Source organism: Castor canadensis, chromosome 5 (assembly GCF_047511655.1).
Source record: "Castor canadensis chromosome 5, mCasCan1.hap1v2, whole genome shotgun sequence".
Taxonomy (NCBI): Eukaryota; Metazoa; Chordata; class Mammalia; order Rodentia; family Castoridae; genus Castor; species Castor canadensis.
In genome coordinates, this window is record NC_133390.1 from 10,432,188 (window position 1) to 10,456,173 (window position 23,986).

General features: G+C 37.9%; 1 protein-coding gene across 5 annotated transcripts in view; it reads left to right on the plus strand.

Moving 5' to 3' along the window:
* Positions 1–23,986, plus strand: part of Cryzl1 (crystallin zeta like 1) — a 37,183-nt gene that overhangs the window by 6,794 nt on the left and 6,403 nt on the right. For all 5 annotated transcript variants that reach the window (XM_020162967.2, XM_074072758.1, XM_074072759.1 and 2 more), the window contains 8 exons: positions 1,023–1,097; positions 3,317–3,394; positions 5,509–5,581; positions 9,908–9,952; positions 12,283–12,351; positions 18,135–18,268; positions 20,023–20,134; positions 23,322–23,420. In XM_020162967.2, coding sequence (XP_020018556.1) covers positions 1,032–1,097; positions 3,317–3,394; positions 5,509–5,581; positions 9,908–9,952; positions 12,283–12,351; positions 18,135–18,268; positions 20,023–20,134; positions 23,322–23,420 — 676 coding nt within the window. In that variant the 5' untranslated portion in view covers positions 1,023–1,031. The remainder of the gene's footprint in view (positions 1–1,022; positions 1,098–3,316; positions 3,395–5,508; positions 5,582–9,907; positions 9,953–12,282; positions 12,352–18,134; positions 18,269–20,022; positions 20,135–23,321; positions 23,421–23,986) is intronic.

The following is a 23,986-nucleotide window of genomic DNA, read 5'->3' on the forward strand; positions in this document are numbered from 1 at the left end:
ACTCTTTGAGATTCAGTTTCCTTGAGTTCAGTCCCCAGTTAGGGGTAGGGAGATGCAGTTTCCTTATCCATAAAATAAATGCAAAAATAACTTTCACCAAATATGTATACAAAAATGTTATTAACAGGGCAACTTGTAAGAGCCTCAAACTGAAAACTATTTAAATGCCTTATCTATAGTGGAATGGATATATAGTAACTTATTCGTACACTAAAATAATACATAGCAAAGAGAATGAATGGTCTATGACCACAAGCAACAGCATGAGTGAAACTCACAAGCATAATGACAGAAATGAACAGACATAAAGGAAGAGCATGTACTCATTTCTGTGACGTTCAAAAAAAGACAAAATGAATCTGCGTTTTAAAACTCAGAATATTGGGTGTCCTGAGGTGAGGGAGGGAAGGTAGCCACTAGAAGGGAGCTTCCGAAGTTACAGTGGTGATGTGTCTGCTGCTGTGACATAAGCATATTTACTTTTAAAATTGAACAAGGTGTATACTTAGGGTTTGTGTGCTTTTCTATATGTATTTTATACTTCTATTAAAAATAGTCTTGCAATATGATTACTATAGAAATTAAACAGCTGTGGGATCCTTAAAGATGCTTTAATAAGTTCAAGAATGCCCTTATAAATGCTTCCATTAAAAAGCTTATAGACTGCTACAGAAGAATTAGGGTCACAATTTCAACCAGTGTCTTGGCTGTTCACTTTTTCATTTTAGTTGTACTTTCCACCCCTCTTTGAGACAAGTCCTTGCTATGTAGCCCAGGCTGGCCTTAAACTAAAGGTCCTCCTTCCTGTGCCTCCCAACTGCTGGGATTACAGGTGTATACTACCCCACCTACATGTTGCATATTCCTTATTTGATCACTTTATGAAAGAAGTATTATCTAAATTTGCTTGATTGAAGACCACATTTACAGTTGTCACTTTATTGTTTGCCAGCACTCTTTTTCAAGTTTTGCTTTCATTTGGTTTCGAAGACTTTGTTTACATGTATTTTTGTTTGTTTTAGGTCACTACTATGAAAGGCTTATATTTTCAACAGGGTTCCACAAATGAAGAAATAACATTTGTATTTCAAGAAAGGGTAAGAAAATTGGTTAATCGTTAAGTGAGACATATATTTCCATATATAATGGACCTACTTGGGAGGGGGTTTGGGGGAGACCTTGCACCCTTGGCTTCCCACTTGCTAGGCAGGCACTCTACTACCTGAGCCATACCTCTAGCCCTGGACCCACTTTTAAATGATATGTTTACTAGTTATTTTGGGTAAAACTAACTAAATGAGCAAAAGTTTAATTGAAACCCACCAAATTGCTTTCCTTTAATCTTTATATGAAAATGGTTTATATTGTAGTATGACTGTATTTTTTAAAGAGCTGCTACAAAAGAGTTGTATTTCCTTCGGGTAGTGATGTGAACCACACCAGAAGTCAACTGAAGTCAGCTGGGGATGTAGCTCCATGCTAGAGTGCTTGCCAGTATACACAAAGCCCAGGATTCGATCCCTAACACTGCTAAAAACAGAAAGAAAAGAAAGAAAAAGAAATAAACCAGTTTATTCTGAATGCCACAATAAAGCAAGTTTACAGATCGTAGTCATATTTCAGAAAATACTTTGACTTGTATTATGAAATGGAGGAGGTTGAAAAACTGTCTTACACGTAATTTTCTTGCTTTTTTTTCTTTTTCTGCCCATACTATGGATTGAACTCAGGACTTCCACACAAATTTTGAGCATACCAAAGTTGCCTCATACATTAAATTTTGAGTGATCTTTAGTTTTTTACTACTTAAACATAAACAGTAAAATTTTTATGTATTGGTAATTATTAGAGAGGTTTGTGGCAAGCCAGAATCCTTTCATTGTAAATTTAGGGATAAGTAAATGCTGTGTGCATATGAGCAATTCACAGTAATAACAAGATTTCTAGGTCATGAATATAATCCAATTTTTCTCTCATCTTTCTCTAATTCCAAAATTATTTAGATTAGCAATCTAAATATCAAGCAACTTGACTTCATAAAGAAGGTCTCAGTAAAAATCGTCTCCAGATTCATACAAGTATAAGTTGCAAATTTATCAATATTATATATACATATGTATGTATATATATGTAAATATCAAATCTGAAATTTTAAAAAATATTCTGTTTATGGCAAACAAAACATGGTAATTTATTTGATAGGTCATGGGGGTGCTATTCAAGAGTCATTCGTTGCTAGCCTTTGATCTAACTTTATGCATATGAGGAGTTGAGAGTATTTTAATTAGGGGGTGCCATAAGAGTGTAGGTACTTGGAGGAGGTGATATTCTATTTAATAATACTGGTTTAATGACATTGAGTATCTGAATTTGGAATGTCTTTTGACCTTTGAAGCTTTATATAATTGTGAAATATGAGAGGTAATTAAATTCCATTAACTTTGTATTTTAACCCCCAAATCCCATGGAATATGCTGAAACATCCAAGGTAGATGGATGTTAAGAAAGAGATGAAGGGCTGGGGGTTTGGATCAAGTGGTAGAGTGCCTGCCTAGCAAGAGCTAGGCTCCAAATCCAAACCTAACTATGGAAAAAACAAAAAAAGAAAGAAAGAGATGAAAAAATGATTCTAAAGAATTTCATTTATAGCATTAAGAAAATTCCAAAAATTATTAAAGACAGTATGTTGTATGTGTTTAATGTGTGTTTGTGTAAGGATATGTCTTGTAAGTGTGAGATTATAAATCTCAAATGCTTTGAGATTATTTAGGGTGAAATGGAGTACGGTATTGATTGCTTGACTTTATTCACCTAAGTTTATTATCTACACCTACACCTATGCTGATACCTGAGTACTTTTCAAAATATGGAGCCTAAAGCTTTTTATAAATTATACTACAAAATTTCCTTTATTCTTTTTGATTATATACTGTTGCATAATAATTTGTAGTTTTTGTTTTGTTTTGTTGATGGGGCTGAAGTTTGAACTCTGTTTCACACTTGCAGAGCAGGCATTCTACTGCTTGAGCTGCACCACCAGTCCATTTTATTCTGGTCATTTTTTGAAGATGGGGTCTCACGAACTGTTTGCTCAGGCTGTCCTCCAACCTCAATCATTCTGATTTTAACCTCCCAAGTAGCTAGGATTGTAGGCATGTGCCACCACTACTGGGCTTATTTGTAGTTTTAAAATGAATGTAGCCCTAAGATTTAATGTCAGTTTTAACTTTGTTCAATTATGTATGAAAATTTTCACAACATAAAGAAGTGTTCTCTGAGGAATATGTAACATTATTTTGTTATCGTTTGACTCTAGGAAAATTTTCCTGTTACAGAAGATAACTTTGTGAAAGTTCAAGTTAAAGCTTGTGCTCTGAGCCAGATAAATACAAAGGTATTGGTGCTTTTATTATGACCAAAAGTCAAATGAGAGCTTCATAACATGTTTCATGTGCAAATATAGTGGGAACTGACTTCAGAGTGCCAAAAAGTTTATTATCCTTAACAAAAATTGAATTGTTAGGAAGAATATTTAATGTGAATTTGTATTTTTCTACATTAAGATAAATTATTAGTCTGATTTAAGATCACTTATTTTGTATCACTGTGAAAATATTTTATAAACTTACTTTACTTTGCCAAAAGCTGATTTTACAATTAGTAAGGCCTATAAATCAAGGGGAAAATTACCTTTATTGAATACAATAAAAATAGAAACTAGAAACCTAATCAACTGATTTATTAACTATTGAATCATGTCTTTAGATATGGTTCATACTTTTGTCATTGTCTCTGTCATAAACATGTATCTCCAATTGAATACCACCCCATAGTAATTGTTCACTATTTATCATAAATACCTTCATATGTTAAATAAACTGTGGTTAGATGTACCACAATTAGTAGTGCATGGTGAGTTTTTCAGGTTTGTTTTGTTTTGGTGTCACTGGGGTTTGAACTCAAGACCTTACACTTGCTAGACAGGTGCTCTACTGCTTGTACCACTCCACCAGCCCTTGTTTGCTTTCTGAGACAGGATAGTGCTGTGTAACCCAGGCTGGACTTAAAATCATGATCTTCCCACCTCAGCTTCCCAAGTACTGGAATTATCGGCATGAACCCCCATAGCAGGCTTTTTCTCAGTTTTTAGAAGATTAATACTAATAGAGTATCTGTTTTGGAAGCACTGAAGCCCTGAGTTCAAACCCCAGTTTCACTAAAATATATATGTAGCAATACTATAATTTATCAGAACTTACCTTATTAAATTGTGTTACCGTAATTTCTAGGAACCTAAAAGTTTTCTTGGATAAAGTCAAAGGAGAAAATTATAGAACAAGGTTATAGGTGGTATACCATTGGACAACTGCGACATGAGTATGACTTGAGAAATGAATTAATGATATTCCCTGAAGTCTTTTCACCAGTACTAGTCCTTGTCTGCAGACTTCTGTGTTCAGAAGATACTCTTAAAAAATTAAAAAAAAAAGAATCTATTCAAATCTGAATATAGGTTAAGAATCTCCCTGTGTAACAGAAAGAAATGGTAAATAACAGAAACTCAGCTAGATGAAATAGTTCATGACTGCTAACATAATAATGGTTATGAAAACTGTATAATGTAGGAAAATGCTTACAATAAGCGAAGGAAGCAGGATGCAGTTGCTAAAGCCTGATTATAACTGTAAAAATGTGTAGGAAAAAAATACACAGCATTTCTAGAAGACTGTTAAATAAACATCTTGGAAAAGTATAAAGTTTCACATTGAAAGACAGACTTCTAGAAAGCAAATGTACATATACATACATATATGACTTTTTAGTAGTTGAAAAATGAAATATATAAGAGGATATTTCTATTTTTTTCTCCAGTACTGGGGCTTAAACTCAGGGCCTACACCTTGAGCCACTCCACCAGGTGAGATAGGGTCTCATGAACTATTTGCCCAGTCTGGCTTCAAACCACAATCCTCCTGATCTCTGCCTCCTGAATAGCTAGGACTAAAGGCATGAGCCACCAGTGTCCAGCTTGAATATTTCAATTTTTGTATTTACTATTCCTAAGATAAATGCTATGATATCTACAAATATATTCACCATCTCTGCTATTACTATAAGTGGCAAGAACTTAAAAGCAGGCTTATCTTAGTGTACTCCATTACTTCAAAAGGCAAGGGCTTGCTAATTTAGTAAGACTCTTAACAACAGAGGCGTAATACTCATGCCTAAATCCTATATGCCAATTAATTCCTCAGCAATCTCTGTTTCCTTTTCTATAGAGAAAACTATTTTGTGAAGTTGTTTGCTTTGCCTTAATTCCAGAAATTGAATCACAGTTCCTTTTTCTGTGCCTTGATTTTTGCTTTCACATTTCTCAGAAAGTCCAGAATTTATTCTTTATTATTATAGTTTGGGGGGGGGTGGCAGTATTGGGGTTTAAACTCTGCACCTCATGCTTTATAATTTATTCTTGAACATAATTTGGTAACAGCCTTTGTCATGATTTAGCTTCTGGCAGAAATGAAAATGGAAAAAGATTTCTTCCCTGTTGGAAGAGAAGTTGCTGGAATTGTGTTAGATGGTAAGTGTACAGGTATAAATACCCATATTGATTTTCTCAAGTACGAGAAATTAAGTAATAGCTAATAGGTTTGCTGGTACATAAAATTACACACATCCCTTCAATTACAAATGCCCTTTTAAAAAACTAAAAATAGAACTGAATTTATTATGAAAGTGTTTATTACAGTTCAGTAAATATTTAGGTATTCCATATTTAAGTTCATGAGTAATCGTATATTTAGTAGAATAATAGAAAGATCAGTGTTGTCCTCCTCCTGTCCCCATGTTTGGGTTCAGGCCAGGTTCTTGCAGGTGCTTGGCATGTGCTCTGCTGCTGAGCTGCCTCTAATGTTGTCCTTTCTGTGGTGTTTACAAATAGGCGTGAATTACTTGTGTAAGTTAGCTTTGGACCAAAAGTGTAATCATCAGTAATTAAAGTTTGCCTAAAATTGAGCATTTGAAAATTAAGCAGTTTATTCATCTAAAAATGTGAATTTCTGAGAAGAAATGACCAGTGAGATGTTATGATTGTCTTAAAATATTAAACTTTTATTTAATAAGTAATAATCTTAACATTTAACACTTATAGCAGTAACTGTAAGTATTTAATTGTGGCTAAATTCTCTTTTTGAATATCTTTTTTTGTGGTTCTGTGATTTGAACTCGGGGCCACATGCATGTTAGGCAGACTCTTTATAATTGAGCTGTGCCCCAAGCCCTAAGCCTATTCTTTTTTATGATTTTAATAGCATATAATAGTTGTATAGGGAAATAAATTTTGTTATTTACATCTGTGCTTTCAATATATCTTGGTTAGATTTACTCCCTCCATCATTTTCTCTCTTCCCACCTTCTTAGAACAATTTTGACAGGTTTCATTCTTCTATTTGCATATATGAATACAAGTTATACCCACAATATTCACCCTCAGTCCCCTTTTCCTTATGCCCACCGTCTTCCACTAGTACCCATCCCCAGAAAAAAGACCTATTTTTCCCGCTTGCCCTCCTTTTTTTTTTTTGAAGTGTATATTGATAGTCCAACAGGGTTTTGCCTTGGTACTTCAGTCCTGTATATATCACCCAGATCTACTTTTAATGTTTTCTTGCAAGTAGTTCATGATATATCTGTATATGTTTGCTCTTACTGCATGTAAGAATGAATAAGTATTATTGTGGATTAAACTATATTTGAGTTTTACCTGTGATTTTAATCTACCATATGTATGATACGTTTTTCTCAGTATAATCTTCTGATTTAGTTAATGATCATTTTGTTTCTTTTCCTTTAATCTGCTATAAGCACTTGCTAAATAAGACAAAGTTCCTGCCCTTAAAGAGTTAGCCATCTAAGAGAAAGACAGATATATAGAACGAGCAAATTCTATGTATGAGTTCTCCAAGGAGAACTGCCCAATCTAACCAAAATAAACAGGAAAGACTCCTTGGTAGAACTGGGGTTTGAACTCAGGGCCTCATGTTTGCTAGGCAGGCACTCTATTACTTGAGCCATGCTTATCCTTTTTTGCTTTGGTTATTTTTCCTATAGAATCTCATAGATTTATGTGCCTGGGGCCAGTCTCAGACCAAGATTCTCCTACCTATTTCTTCCCATAGCTAGGATCACAGGTGTACCCCACCACTCCCAAGCTTATTGATTTAGATGGGTTCTCCCTAATTTTTTGCCCAGGCTGGCCTTTAACCATGATCCCCCTGATCTCCACCTCCTGAGTAATTGGATTTACAGGTGGGAAAAAATTTATGAAGAGTAAATTGTCTGTAGGGCCAGAAGTGTGGCTCAACTGGTAGAGCACTTGCCTAGCAAGTAGAAGGCCCTGAGTTCAAACCCAATACCATCAAGAAAAAAAAAGTATGAAATAAATTTTCATTCTGGGCTAGGGGCATGAATCAGGTGGTAGAGCATTTACCTTACATGCGCAAGACCCTGAATTCACACCCAAGTATTGCCAAAAAAAGAGACAGAGAGAGAAGAAAAAAAAACTGTCTAAATGGTAGAGATGGGCAGATGGAGAATCACAGAGAGGCTATGAGCAAAATCAAAAAAGCAAGGAACATAGGATGTATGTAAGAATTATAAAGAGTTTAATGTGAACAGGAGTCAGGGTCAAGTGACTTGGAAGCAGAGAAACGTCTGTCAATAAAATTCTCGAGTTTGGGGTATAGATCAGTGATAGAATGCTTACCTAATGTGTAGAAGGCCATGGGATTGATCCCTAACATTGCAAAAGAAAAGAAAATTCTACTTCAAATATAGTAAGACTAAACTTATGGTATGAACACAGCTTTCTTAAAAATGAGGCAGGAGAATAGATTAGGGCAAGACCCTTGGTAAGCTTTTTAAATCAGATTGGATTTCAGGAAGTTATTACACTAGTTTTATGAAGGTAGGTTTGAGGCAAACCAGTCCTTATGCAAGAGGACTGATTTGTGTCACAAACAATAAGAAAGAGATGACTAAGTTCATAACCTTGACAGTGGTGAAGCAGGGAGAGACCAGAGACAGATTCAGGAAATTCCGAGGAGACTGGGTCAGAAGGACTTAATACTCATTGGAGCTAGGGAAATCAAAACATAGGAGAACAGTAAATGACATGGAATTCTGTGTAAGGCATGAATTGGGACCAACAGTTCATAAATAAAAAGGATACAATCTGAAGGAAGATACGATGATTTCAGATTTGTATTTGTTGAGTCCAAGATCCTTAAGTGACATCTGCCAAGATGTAGTAAATAGTTGTATGAGCTGAATTTCAAGGGTGAGAGATCTATACTTGAAATGTTTGTAGTGAGAATTCATCAGCATGTAGGTTGTATTTAAAATAATAGAATTGGGCCGGCAGTGTGGTAGAGCACCTGCCTATCAAGTGTGAGGCCCTGACTTCAAACCCTAGTACCATCAAGTGAGAAGAAGAAGAAAGAAAAGGAGTTGATGAGCTCAACTGGAGAGAGAGAGAAAAAATGAAAGGATAACCTGTTGGAATGCGTCTGTTCAAGGAATTATTGAAAGAGGAGTGTGAAGGAAGCCCAAGAAGAGGGTCAGAGTAATTAGACAGCTATGTAATAGCAGTAGAAAGGAAAGAGAAAAATACAGTGGATCAGAAGCCAAAAGTGCTGGTGAGTGATAGCATAGGAGGAGTCCCAAAAAGAAGCAAACTACAAAATGAGAAGTAGGGGCTTAGAGCTACTTGCTGGGTACTGACAGGTGAGTTCTGGGGCCACTTCACTTTGCTGTTAGAGTCAGCCAAAGGGGCCATGTCCAGATCACTTCACTGCTTCACCCCAGTTTCCTTATCTGTAGAACAGGAAGAATGATACCTATTTCATGCTCTGTTGTGAAGATTAGATGTGTGAGCACACTAAAATGCTGTGCACACTAAGATATTCAACAAGGACAGAGCTTTTCCCTCCCCTTCCCTTATTACTCTTTGAACAAACATTTTCAGATGGCTTGACTGATGGCAGAGGCTTTCTGTACATACACAGAGAAAATGGTACTACTTGATTTCTTTAAAGTTCCATAAACTTTCTTGGTGCCAATCTGAATTAATTTTCCAAATCAAAGTAATGTTATATGTGACTCATCAAAACTCTCCATTGTGTGTCTGAGATTCTATAAGTAAAATAATGATAAAAGATTGGACTATCAGGAGGGCAGTGGATAGAAACAACATTACCATTATAGAAACTATAGAACAAATTATTTCCTTTGTTCTTTCATCCTTAAAAGTTAGCTAAATTGACTGGGCACAGTGACTCGTGCCTGTAACTCCAAGTACTTGGGAGGCAAACTTTTGCCCAGGCAAAAAGTTAGGAGGAACCCCATTTCAACCAAGAAACTGAGCTTGGTAGTTCACACCTGTAGTCCCATCCACACAGAAAATATAAATAGGATGATTGAGGTCTGAGGCTGGCCTCAGGCAAAAAAATAGATACTCTACCTAAAAAAATAATTAAAGCAAAAAGGGCTGGGGCATAGCTCAAGTTGTAGAGCACCTACCTAGCAAGTATGAGGCCCTGAGTTCAAACCCCAATACTGCCACACACAAAAATAAAGTTAGCTAAATTAGCAGGCAGCCACAGAGTGAAACCTATTTCTCCATGGTGTCAACAACCATGTGACCCAGATTTTCTTCAGAATCCAGATTTGGAGTATTTTATCTTATAATCCTTACAGGTCATCATAATATCCCACACATTCTTGGTCTTTCTCTGAATGAATGGCTTTTTAATAAACCCATGGATCTTTTGATTTTGTTTTAATAGTCAAATGAGAATTACATTTAGTAACCTTGTAATATTAACTATTTATTTTCTGTACTCTGTAGTTGGAAGCAAGGTATCATTCTTTCAACCTGATGATGAAGTAGTTGGTAAGTTGTAGTTCACAGTCTTACCTCAAGCCATCTATTTTACTGTCATCTCTTCTTTTTTCTATATAATTATTAATTTCATTATGACCATCTTCTTATAAAAACACTTTCTTGGGCTGGGGTGTAGCTCAGAGTAGAGCACTTGCCTGGATGTGTGAGGCCCTGGGTTTGATCCCCAGTGATGCAAAAATATAAAGGTACTTTCCCATCTTTTGGAATTTACTCTCAAGTGTCCTTTGATGTAGAAAATTTGGAGTTTAACAGAACATTTAAAGCTTGCCAATGTTCGACTACAGAATGGTTTTATGGATAAGAAAGTCACCATAGTTGCTTCTATGCTTGGTGTCGTGATTTCCTGGTCATTCCCCAGTCTGTGGCCAGATTGAGGTTTCTCAAGAAAACAAAAATCACAGTCCTCTGCATGGTGACTGCTGGCTCTCTGGGCAGAAAACAACCTCGGTTCTCCACTCTTAACATGAACCCTACAGAGCTCCCTTGTAGAGAGCTTTACAAGTAGTAGCTCCTGCTGCTCCTGTAAAAATTGACTTGAAGCATTTCTTTAAATCCGTAATTACTATAATAATATTTTTACAAACACATATTTAGACTTATATTCTAGACAGTCACACAAAATACAGAGTATCACTAGCTTAGTAATCGGTGAAATTTTCTTATCTTCACGGAAGATTCTCATATAAACTTGGAAAACGTTTAACTTGACATGCTTGAAGCTGTTAAAGAATAGATTTGTTATGTTTTGGTTTTTGGTAGTACTCAGGGCCTCATGCTTGCTAGGCAGATGCTCCACCACTTGAGCCATGCCCCTAGCCTGTTAAAGAATAGATTTGTATTATGAGAAGCCTATGAGAACTTGACATAAGCACAGTTGTGCTCAATGATCTACAGGCTGAGTTTGGCACGGCCACAGCCACAGAAGAAAGCCAGAGGCAAAATGCAGCACATCTGCTTTTCCTAAGTTGTTTAAGTTCAGAGAAGTAGAGAGCAGGTTTCTCTTGTTACAGTGTCATACCCCTCCCCAAGAACTGTTGCTCCACCTCCTTGTTTACCACTGGATATAAAAGACTCCCTGAAGGAGGACATGGGGGTTTTTTGATGGGGGATTGGTGGAAGGGTTTTTGATGGTTGATTGATTGGTGGGCTGCTTGCAAGAATGATGCTGCTGCTACTGCTGAGTTATGCTAGAGATTAGAGAAAGAGACTTTAAAGAATAAAAAAGAAGATTTTAGAAGTAAGGTTTTAAAGAATAGAGAAAAGAAGTAAAAGAGGAGTTATTAGAAAAAAGAAGCAACAAGGCTGTTGTACATCTCCATCTTCTATCGTTTGTCCTTTCTGCATCTCCATTTGCCCCCAGTTAGGTCAGGGAGAACCAGGAGCTTGAGAAAGCCCATGAGATAAGACTAGGCATGGTAGTTCATTCCTGTGATCCCACCTACTTGAGAGGCAGAGATCTGGAGGATCGCTGTTTGAGGCTAGCCCAGGGGCAAAGATAGCATGACCTGTCTCAACAAATAAGCCAGGCATGGTGGTGCACATCTGTAGTTGCAGCTATGTGGGAGGCTGGAGGTAGGTGAATTGGTCCAAGGCCAAAACGTGAGACGTTATGGGCAAAACTGCAAGATCCAAAATATCACTAAAGCACACACACATAAACACACATACACACACACACACACACACACACACACACACACACACACACACACACACACAAAGCATGCACTCTAATGCACTTAATGCTAGAGTGCACAAAACCCTGGGTTCAAACCCTAATACCACTAAAAAATAATAATAGATTCATAAGAAGGTTTTCTTCAGCTTTTTTAAGATTGCCTTTGACTCAAGTATTTTTCCAGAGAATTGATGATTTTGTTCTTATCTTTGTTCTGTCCATGAATTCAGTGATACTCTGTTTTACTCAAGATTCTTTTTGTAAGAGACCACATGTAAAATCTGACTAGCTTAGAGGAAAATGTGATTTTACTGGAAACATACCCAAGGTATCTTACAGAACCAAACTATGGGAAGGTAGCTGTGCATCAGGAATAATTTTAACCAGGAATCTGGGTGCCCCAAAGCTGTCATTTGGCTCCATAATGGCCATTACCTTTACCGCACTCAAGGAAGCAAGAGGGAGAAAGAAATAGCATGGGTATCACAGGGTTCCTGTCAGAAAATGTACAGTTCCCTTCCCTTCCATATTTCTCAAGTTTTTCCCTTTCCCCCACTGGTAATCATAAAAACCTACCTTATAATTCCACTAAAATATCATCATGAATTTTTTCCCTTAAATTTCTTATTTTAATTTTTAGGAATTTTGCCCCTGGATTCTGAAGATCCTGGACTTTGTGAAGTCATTAGAGTGCATGAGCATTACTTAGGTATGTGGTAATTAGTCTTTGATAGCACATGTAAGTCTTATTTCACTAATGTGTAGTGTTGTAACTGTTGGCTATGTGAGTACCTGTAGCTTAGAGTTATTATTCACAAAACTCTTTCAGACTAAACAGCATATGGACCTTTATACTTTACTAATGCTATTATGGTAATAATGCTGTTAGCTTTAAAATTATGTATCTCTAATCAAAATTTTTACACTTCTTTCTCTTAGTTTTTTTGTTTTTCCTTTTCTTCTTTTGCAGTGCTGGGATTTTGAACCCAGGGCCTTAAGTATGCTAGGCAAACTCAGTGCTATAGCACTGAGCTCCATCCCCAAGGCTGCTGTACATTAACTTGACACAAAAAAATATACAAAATCTGAGGCAGGAAAGACATGAAACCATAGTGAAAAGATTCTCCATCACCTAAGTAATCAGAGAAAACCAAATTAAAAACACTTAGAAGCTAGCACAGTGGTTCACAGTGGTAGTCCTCGGTACTCAAGAGACTGAAGCAGGATCTCTTGAACCCACAAGTTCAGTCAGCCTAGGCAACAAAGCAATACATCATCTCTAAAAAAAATATTTAAATAAAAATTGACTGGTGACTCACACCTGTAATCCTAGCTACTCAAGAGGCAGAGAACAGGAGGATTGTGATTCTAAACCAGCCTGGGCAAATAGTTCACGAGACCCTATCTTGAAAAAACCCATCACAAAAAAAGGGCTGGTGATGTCACTCAAGGTATAGACTCTGAGTTCAAACCTCAGTACCTAAAAAAAAAAGTAAACGCACTTAGAGATACCATTATGCACCCAAGAGATTTACAAAAGTTAATTGTTACCATCGCAAGTGGGCAAGCCCATGAATCAGTCAAACTTGTTATACAGCACCAGTGTAAATTGTTATGAATGGGTTAGAAAATAGTTCAGTATTATCTAGATAATGATAAATGCACACTAGATGTGATAATTCTACTGGTGCTTAAATACCCAAAGAAATTTGGTGTGAACCAGAACATGCACAAGAATTCATAGCAGCGTGGTTTACAATAGTGAAAAACTGGAAATAATCCATGTCTATCACCAGGAGAATGAATAACTAAAGATATTCAGAGAATGCATTTCTCTTTGGCTGTGAAGATGACTGCATGAGAACCAACTTACCAAGATGGATAAATGTCACAAACAGCATTAAGTAAAAAATAAGTTGCAGAAGAATACAGTCTGATAACCATTCGTTTACATAAAGTTCAAAGACATGTAAAATTAGGCACGTATTAAGGAGTTTTTGGTGGTACTGAGGGTTTCATGGTTGCTAGGCAGACTCTACCACTTAAGCCACGCCTCCAGCCAGAGTAGCTCACACCTGTCATCCTGGCTACTCTGGAGGCAGAGATCAGGAGGATTGCAGTTCAAAGCCAGCCCAGAAAGATAGTTCACAAGACCTTTTCTCAAAAATGCTCAACACGAAAAAGGGCTAGTTGAGTGGCTCAAGTGGTAGAGCACCTGCCTAGCAAGTGTGAGGCCCTGAATTCAAATACCAGTACCACAAAAAAAAGAAAAAAAAAAAAAAAAAAGATTAGATAGAAAAGGAAGAGCATGGAAGTTAGGTGAAAGTTAATTTGTGGGCAGGGAGGAGGATGTGAGGAGGATGTGATCGGATGGGTATGTGTAACTGCTGCGGCATGCCAATGGGTATTTCTTATGCTGAGATACGTTACTCTTCATATCTACAGGTCAAAATGTATGTAGATACACACTTTTTTTTTTTGAGACAGGGTATCACTGTGTAGCCCAGGCTGACTTTGAATTCAAAATCCTCCTACCTGAGCCACCTGAGTGCTGGGATTACAGGCATATACTGCCACACCCAGCCTATTAATGAAATTTTGATAAAATATGGAGGAAGTCCCAATTCATTTGTCTCAGAGTCTCATTATGTAGCCTCGGCTGGCATTAAACTCTCTGTATAGCCCAGGCTGGTCTTGAACTCTGGATCCTTCTGTCCCAGCCTCCCAACTGCTAGGATTATAGGTATGTGCCACTGTGTCCATCTTGTAGTTCCAATTCTTACAGTGGGAAATCCTCCCCCCACCCCCAGAAAAAAAACAGTCCACATAATTATATACATTGAGCCCAAACTGTCAGATGTGATGTAGAGCCATGCATTCACCTTATTTCCTATCTGGCTTTAGGCAAATTAATTAGTTAACCCATTTCCTAATCAGTAAAAACTTTCTAGCTATTGGCTAGAGAAAACAAACTCAAGCTCAGTTTCTTTTACTATATACTTGTAGCACAGATCACTTCCAAAGTGACCTCAAAATGTGTGGGTGTCTCCCCACTAGCAAGCAAACAATCAGTTCTATACCAGATACCATCTGAGCATCCTCCAGTTCTCTTTAATTCTGACACCATCTATCAGGTCCCATAGGACTGCTCTCACTTCAAATATTAGTCAAAATCTGGGACTTTAGAACTTCTGACCAGCCAACTATAAGTTAGGGTTCCACCATTAAGCTTGGTTAATTTGCCAGGATAGTGATAGAACTCATGAAAGCATGTTTGCCAGTTAATTATAAAGGCTATTTTAAAGGGTACGAATAAACAGCCAAATGAAGACATACGTAGGTCACATGGCTCCCACATGTTTAGCTGTCCAGAATCTCTCTTAACCCCTGTCCTCTGGGGTTTTTTAATGGGAACTTCATTACCTAGGGATAATGGAAGCATGAACAACTAGGTAGAAATGTGACTGGACAAAAAGGAATTCCCCAAGGCTAAAAGAGTGAATGGAGAAATACAACAAGCTTATCTGTTGAGAAGCATTCCTTCCTCCTGAGAATAGGGCAGGGCAAACAGGGTGTGTCCAAGAATTTCTTATGGCCAAGCTAGCTCTGAGACAGAAAGGAACAGAAGACTATTTTAGATACTTTAGTTTCTCTAACTTGCCCTGAGAAAGAGAAATTGTAGTGTCTGTGGTCTGCCTTGGTGAGAATGAAGAGCAAAAGAAAATCAGAGAGAGAGAGAGTGGGAGGGAGGAAAAGGGGTAGAGAGGGAGAGAGAGAGAGAGAGAGATATTTGCTTTCTGAGGCCTGCTTCTGAAGCTGAAGTACCCCAGCATTTTATAAAAAGACTGTCTTTTACCTTCATTGCTCCTAAGCAGCTTCAGGAACCAAAGTCAAACAGTCAAATATTCTAACAAAAGACAGGCTATTCTAGTCGTTCAAGAAATAACAAGGGCTGTGGGAGTTATGAACCAGAAATCCAGTTTGAAAACCAAAATCCATATTTTACAACACCATAGATATCTTAAAGAGTTCCATAAGAAATAAAGTACCATATATGGATCACATGGTTTAGTACAGTCTTAATGTTTTCATTCCCTGCTCATCTACCTGACCATTTTCGGCTTGCATGCGTCAATGCTCTCCTTCCCACTAGATGGCACAAGTCTTTTGCTGATGCAGTGCTAATTACCATTAAAGGAAATACTTGAAAGAGCTGGTTAAGACTGAAAGATGTAATAAGTTGATTTTATTTCACGTATTTATTTTTTAGTGGGCAGGGATTTGAACTCAGGGCTTTGCATTTACCAGGCAAGTGCACTCTACCACTTCAGCCACAATAATAAGCAGTTGAGCCCTCCAGCAATAAGTTGATTTTAAATAAAATGAGAAAGGATGGCTTTTACTGTGAAAACAAATCATATTTAATTTACAACCAGAACACAAAATAAAAATTGGTGAAACATTAAGAACTAGCTTAATGGCCAGATAATGTAGAACTTTTTAAACTATGTATTAGGAGTTTGCACTTTGTTCCAAGTACAATGGAAAGCCACTGATACATTTTAAGCAGACAAGTGTTAGGGTGTTATTTATAGTATTTGTTTGTTTGTTTGTTTTGGTGTACTGGGGTTTGAATTCAAGGCCTAGGCAGGTGCTCTACAACTTGAGCCACGCTCCCAACATTGAAGTTTTTTTTTTGTCTTTATTTGTGTGTGTGTACGTTCGTCAGAAATTGAATCCAGAGTTTTGCACATGTTAGGCAGCACTCTTATCACTTGAGCCATGCCCCCAGCCTTGGTCCTTGTTTTGTTTTTTTGGGATAGATTCTCACTATGTAGCCCAGGCTTGCTTCAAGTTTGCTGTGTAGGCCAGGCTGTCCTTGAACTCACAATTCTCTTACTACAGCCTCTTGAGTGCAGGGGTAACAGGCATGTACCATTGCTAATTCTTATTTGTTTTTAAAATATAATTCTAATGTTTCTGTTTCCAAAGACACCATTAAAGTGATTGAAAAGAAAAGCCATGCAGTTGATATGCATGTTCAGCATCCATAATATGCAGTCCAAAATTATTCACATTTGAAATTTTTTAAGTACCAACATGATGCCACAAGTGAATATTTCCATACCTGACTTCACGTGGCAGGTTGCAATCAAAAGGAAAGCACACTAAAACTACCGTATAAAATTACTTCAGGGTATGTGTGTAAGATACATGTGAAATAATTGATTTTTGAGTTTAGGCTTGGGTTCCATTCTCAAAATATCTCATTATGTTTATGCAAATATTCCAAAATGCAAAGCACTACTCACTGGTCTGAAGCATTTTGTTAAGGAATCCTCAATTTGTAATATTTGTGGCATATAAATAGACAAATGACTTGCCTAAAATATATTTGGCAAAGATTTGAAAAGCCACTTCACAAAAAAGAACTCCAAAAGACTGGTACACATGGAAAGAGACTTAGCCTTTTCAGTAGTCAGGGAAAGCAAATTAAAACACTATAAGAAACCTTTACATACCAAGTGATTGGTAAAATGTATAAAAGTAGAAATACCAAGGTTTACAAAGACTCTTACGACAGGACACTCCTTTGGGAGAGTAAATTGATCCAGGCACTCTGAAAGTATGTAGTTTAATCCAAAATAGTATACCCTGGGCCCTGGGGTTTTCTCTCCAAAGTAAATACCCCAGTGAAAACCATGCATAGTATAACAGTTTCCTTTATACAAGAACATTCTTAACAGCATTGTTTGTAACTGCCAAAAACGGGACAATACAAGTGTTCATCACTGGAGAGTGTATATCCAAAGAAAGGTGCTTCCACATAGTACAGTACCATAAAACAACAAAATGGAAGCACAGAAAAGGTAAGGTATGGTTCCATTTAGAATAAGTTCAAGACCAGGAAAAATTAATTTGTACTGTTTAGAAATGAATACCTTAGTTGAAATGATAAAGGCAAAGAAATTGAGTTACCATGTGGGAAGAGAGAGAAGAGGCTGTTGGAGTGGTAGCTGTGTACTTTTTCTCAACTAGAAGGTGGTTACTTATATTTGCTTCATGTTCATTCATGCAGCTGTGCCTTGTTTCATGTACTTGTCTGCATGTGTTTTACTTCACAATGAAAAGTTTAAGAAATACACCCACACTGGCTCCTATCTTGAATAGATTATACGTGGCTTAACAATGGAACAGGACCAGGCGTGATGATATGTGCCTGTGATCTCATTCAGACGGTTTAGGCAAGATTATTGTAAGTTCAAGGCTAGCCTGAGTTACATAGTGAGTTCAACACGAGCCTGGGCTACATAGCAAGACCTTGTCGCGAAAAGAAAACAGTCAAACAGAAAAACAAAAGCACAGAAACCAGAATGCAGATGGCAGGTATCAGGAATAGGGTCTTGGACCGAGGCAACAATAGGAGTAGATCTAGGTGGCAGAACTAATGGGCCTTGTTAATGGATACTTTCCTCTTGTTCTTTCTGATAGTTCATAAACCAGAAAAGGTTACATGGACAGAAGCAGCTGGAACAATTCGGGATGGAGTACGAGCCTATACAGCCCTGCATTATCTTTCTCATCTCTCTCCTGGAAAATCAGTGCTGATAATGGATGGAGCAAGTGTAGGTGCCAATGGTTTTGGTAAAAAATAGACCAACGTACAGTAAATGAGATTTAGAAGCAGCCATCCATTTGCTAACATAGTTATTTGACGGTAGATTATTAACTGATTTCTTTCCCAGCCACCATTTTGTTCTCATAAGCAGGTTTTGTCAATAGGAGGTAGAAGTTAGATTTAGTGTGGTTAGTTTCTAATCACTTTGACTCCATAAGTAAATGAAAAAACAGACAAGCCTTTCTCATTATAGTTGTTACAATGCTGAGGATCATCTCAGGGGTTTGTTCATGCCAGGCAAGCACTTTGCCACTGAGCTATGCTCCAAGCCAAACATTTCTGTTCCTACCATACAAACCCTGGAATAGTTCATGAGTCTTTGAAGTCACACTCCAAAATGTCCTACATACCTAAAGCACTTACATTAATAAAGTGTTGGTATTTTATACATGAATCATATGCAAGGTCAAAATGTGCTAATTTAGATATATTGCCTGTATCATCAAAGAAATAGTTCAGACCAGGCACTGGTGGCTCATACCTGTAATCCTGGGTACTTGGGAGGCTGAGATTGGGAGGATGACGGTTTAAGGCCAACCCAGGCAAAGATTTCACAAGACCCCTATCTCAACAGAAAAAAGCTGGGCATAGTGGTACACACCTGTCATCCCAGCTATGGCAGAGCATTAAATAGGAGGATCACTGTCCAGGCTGGCCTGGGCAAAAACAGAGATTCCACCTCCAAAATAACTGGAGCAAAAAAGGGGGAGAGACATGGCTAAAGTGGTAGAGCACCTACCTAGCAAGTATGAAGCCCTGAGTTCAAACCCCAGTACCATCAAAAAATAAATAAGTAGTTCAAGATTCTAACAACACAGAATAGGGCTTGATGAGGTGGTGTGCAGCTGGAATTCCAACTACACAACTTGAGGCTAGCTGGGCAAAAGTTGATGAGACACCCCACCCCACCCTACCCCTGTCTCAACAAGCAGCCCAGGTATACTGGCACATGTATGCAGACCCAGCCTTGTGGGAGACAAAGGTCTCTGGGTCTGAGGCCCGCCTGCGACAAAAAAATGGGAGATCCTATCTGAAAAATAACTAAAGCAAAAAAAGGCTGGGAGTGTGGCTCAAGAGGTAGAGGACCTTCCCAGTAAGTGTGAGGAACTGAGTTTAAACACCAGCACCACGCTGGAGGCATGGCTCAAGTAGTAGAGCACCTGCCTAGCAAGGATGAAGCCCTAAGTGCAAACCCCAGTAACTGCCAAAAAAAGCCACATAAAACAATTATCTAAAAATGATGCAAAACTTGAGGTGAACTCATAGTTTTTTTCTGTCTGGCTTTTGATGAAAATGTTTTCCTACCTGCTTTTCTTTGAAAAAAGGCAGCAGTGTCTTCAGCATTGGCTTCAACCTAATATCCAAAATCAAGATGACAGTGTTTCCCTGAGCCTTTCAGGTACTTTGATCTTCAGAAAGAAGTAGCTAGACTCCCATAAGCACTGTGTAATCAGTTTAGAGCATTGTGCTAGCAAGGCCTTATGAGGCCTATTTTTCTCTTTTCCATGGCCATCTTCAGTGTGACCCTCCACCCTTGAAACTGTGCTATGTCCAGAGTGAGTAAAAACATGTGACATGAGCAGTTCTTCTACCACCCTTTCTGAAGAAGTCAGATCAAAACAGCATAATAGTCTATAAAATAAACTAGCTATGTCTTCTGCCCTGTATCTGCTAACTCATTGTACATGTGTTTCCACACAGGCGTTTGGTACAATAGCCATTCAGTTAGCACATCATAGAGGAGCCAAAGTGATTTCAACAGCTTGCAGCCTGGAAGACAAGCAGTGCCTGGAGAGACTTAGGCCTTCTATAGGTGGGTAATATTACTCATCACCGACTTCAGAACATGAGATTTTTGTGGGGAAATCAAAAATCTCTCTGGTAAGCTAGGCATGTGGTACATACCTGTAATCCCCCTGGGGAGGTTGAGCTAGAGAATTGTGAATTCAAGGCCAGCCTGGACTATATAATAAGACCCTGTCTCAAAAAAATAAAAAATAAAAAAAAAAAGAGAGGGAAGAGGTTTTGTGAAAAAAATTCTTCACTGATAAAACAAAATACAAAATTAAACTCAGTTTTAAAATGTAGTTAGTATCTGTGCTGAATCCATATTTATTTAAGTGATAGTTTTAATTGTTTAAGGTGGTTTTTTTTTTTTTAATGGTGCTGGGGATTGAGCCTAGGACCTCACACATGCTAGGCAAATAGCTACCACTGAGCTACATGCCCTACCAGTATTTTTCGGGACCTTTTGGTTTTTTGGTGGTACTGGGGTTTAACTCAAGGCCTCACACTTGCTAGGCAGACACTGTACCACTTGAGCCACTCTACCAGCCCTTTTTTGTGTTGGGTATTTTCAAGATAGGGTCTCATTCCTCCCTGCACCCCTGGTCCCCTTGCCCCCACCGCCCCCACTCGCAGGCTGGCCCTGAACCTCAAATCCTCCTATCTCTGCCACCTGGGTAACTAGGATTATAGACAGGAACCACTGGCACCTGGCTCCTATTTATGTTTGTTTTGTTTTGTTTTTTTCCTTTTTTATTATATTATTGTTGTACTGGGGGTACACTGTGACATTTACAAAAAGTGTTTACAATATATCATAGTTAAATTCACCCCTCCATCATTCTCCGTTATTCTCCCTCCCCTCATGCTATTTCAGGTTTTTTTAATCTGCAACTTTCAGTGTTCTTCCTTTGTCCTTTTGTTACCAACTTAACCAAGTTTGAATTAAATGAACTTTGACACAATTTAGAAATACATGTTGCTTCTTTGGTTTCAGTCAATAAATCAACATATTTTGCATCACTTTGTATGTTTCTTAACCTCATTTATCCTGTAATATGCCTTTAAAGTTACCTCTTCTCTGTGATACATTGGGAAGGCAGATGATCCATGAACCCAAACAGAAGTCAGATTCTGCTTAAGATGAATAGGTCACTGCAAGCTCTTGAAAATCTTGACCTATCCAAGTAGCAATGAGTATGCAGAAGAGGAAAAAAAAGAGAGACTGGGGGGAAAATGAAAAAGGAATGGAGAAATGAGCAGATGAAGAGCAAGAGGATAAGCTGAGTGAAATTGAAGGCCCAGCAGGACCTTTTTATCCACTGGTGCACGGTTTCAAAGAGACCCACTGGGAAAACTTATCGTGTCCAGGACGGGTAGAGTTAGGTGATACAACTGCGGATTCTTGATTCATTTTTTTCCATAACGCCCTCTGCCCAACTTCTACTAAAGACAGCCTGCCTTTAAACAAATCTCAGATTTTTAGTATATCATTTATATAAAGCACGTTAACTTTTGCCTGCTTTTGGGGAGGCATGTTTTCATAAAATTAAGGGCAGGGAAGCAGCTACTCACCTATTTAAACATAAGTGATGATGATATGGGACTGACTTGAGAGTTTTTTTACATCAACTGCACTGCGTAATGCAAGCGTGGGACTTTAAATTTTGTTTTGAAATTCCTTTTTATTTATTCCCCACATTTGATTCAAACTGTATGTAATAACTCCACAAGTAAAGTGGGATTATAGAAATGTCCACTGAGTTAATATGAACATTTCTTCAAGTCCTCAACAACCTTGTGTTGTATGACCAAGAAATATCTTCTTGGGAGAATTTAACTAGCTTCTCCAAGGATATTCAGCTAGACAAAGAATTGGAATGGGATTTGAATCCACACCTACCTAACATTAAAGCATGCATTATTTCCATATCTGGCAGAGATAACCAAGAAATGGAAGGAAGCTAATACAGAGACTGGAGTCAGAGGAAAAGAGAAAGAAGAGATTTCAAAATAGAATGGAGGACTGTGGTATAGCTCAGTGGTAGAGCACTTGTCTAGCATATATAAGGCCCTGGGCCCTGGGATTGATGTGCAGCAGAGAGAAAAAAAGGGATGGGGGAAGGTTTAGAGAGGGATTGAGGGAGGAAGGGAAGAAACAATGAATGGAGAGAATAAAGAAAGCCAAATGACATTGTTGAAGGGAAAGGTTCCTTACTGGCTAAGGCTACCCTTCCTAGACTCCTTCAGTCCTCTTTATCTTTTGTCATCCTATCCCCTCTCCTTCAGTCTCAGATTACTGTTGGACTGCACCTCTAATCTGAACAACACTGAGAGAAATTCTCTTCAACAAGGTGTTAAAAATACAAAGCGAAAGATAACCATGTCTGTTTGCTCACTCAAATTCTGAGAAGTTTTGGCAGTTCTCTCAATTTCTGTTGTATTAATATTAATTTTTCTATTCATAAATACTTAAGGGGCTAAGGCTGTGGCTCTGATACAGAGCACTTGTCTGCCATGCATGAGGCCCTAGGTTCAACCCCTAGTGCCCCCAAAAATAGATATGTATACATGTGTGTATACATGCACATATGTAACTAGCTAGCTAGATAGACACACAGAAAGATAAATAGAAAGGATTAAGGCAATCAACTAAAATTAGCTTAATTTTCACCAACTGTGCTAAAAATCACGTTCCTTTTCTTTTAAGACTTTTCTCCATTTTGGGGAACAAGAGGGGGAACAGGGGTTGCTTATGAGAAAGGTTATAACACTTAGTAGATGTATTTTTTTATCCTCAAACACTACTAAATCTACATACGGAAACTGATCTTACATCTCAGATCCTAATATGTGTTATATATAACTCTGTGTTTTTAGCTTTTCAGTTCTGGCAACGTATCTAACTATAAAGAATAGTTTTGTGTCACCAGCCTTGAATCACTTTATCCACAAAATGCTTACAACATTATTTTATTTTTTATACATTATTTTATTTTACTTATGGTCCCTTCATTTAGATTGATCCTTACCAATACTGGAGTTATGAGGAAAAGTAAAATTGAAATTGACTTATCCTCTTTAAACTTAGTAATTATTTGAGCTGCTTAATTCATTTTGGAAAACAGACATTTCTTTTCTTTTTTTCTCCCCTGGTTTGCTTATGTTGATCACTTAGAGAACAGTACAATTGCCTGCTCTCCTGTCCTTTACAGCCCGAGTGATTGATGTATCAAATGGGAAAGTCCACGTTGCTGAAAGCTGTTTAGAAGAAACAGGTGGTCTGGGAGTAGACATCGTCCTAGATGCTGGAGGTAGGTACCTATGATGTCAGCAGCCTGTGTCATTTTTGTACTTTGATGAATTTCAGAAAAAAATGAAACTAGGAAATAATTATTAATGCATTTATTACATTGGATGTTTAGTTTGGGGCTTTGTCTTTAGCTAAAGACTTGTCTATTTAAATTGGAGTTTCTCACTTTATTCCCATTGTACTCACTTTCTCAGGAAGAGAGAACATGCTGGCCTTCTAAAGCATAGGCACTGAAGTTGTTGTGGGGGTGTTTGTTTTGGCAGTTCTGGGGTTTGAACTCAGAACCTCATGCTTGCTGGGCAGGCACTCTACCACGTGAGCCATTCCCCCAGCCTGGCACTGACGTTTAAGGAACAAATGACAAATCTAAGAATCCTATAACTGTGATCCTATCATTCGGGCCCAGAGCTCACACATTACTGTACAGATCCTTATTTACAGTCACTGTTGCTATGTGTGGCTCCCCTCTGTTGGATGGCTGACTTCTAAGTCTATTGTGAAATTAAAATGTTCCATTCTCTCTTTTCAACCAATATCTATTTCATGCCCAGTCTATATACACTGAGG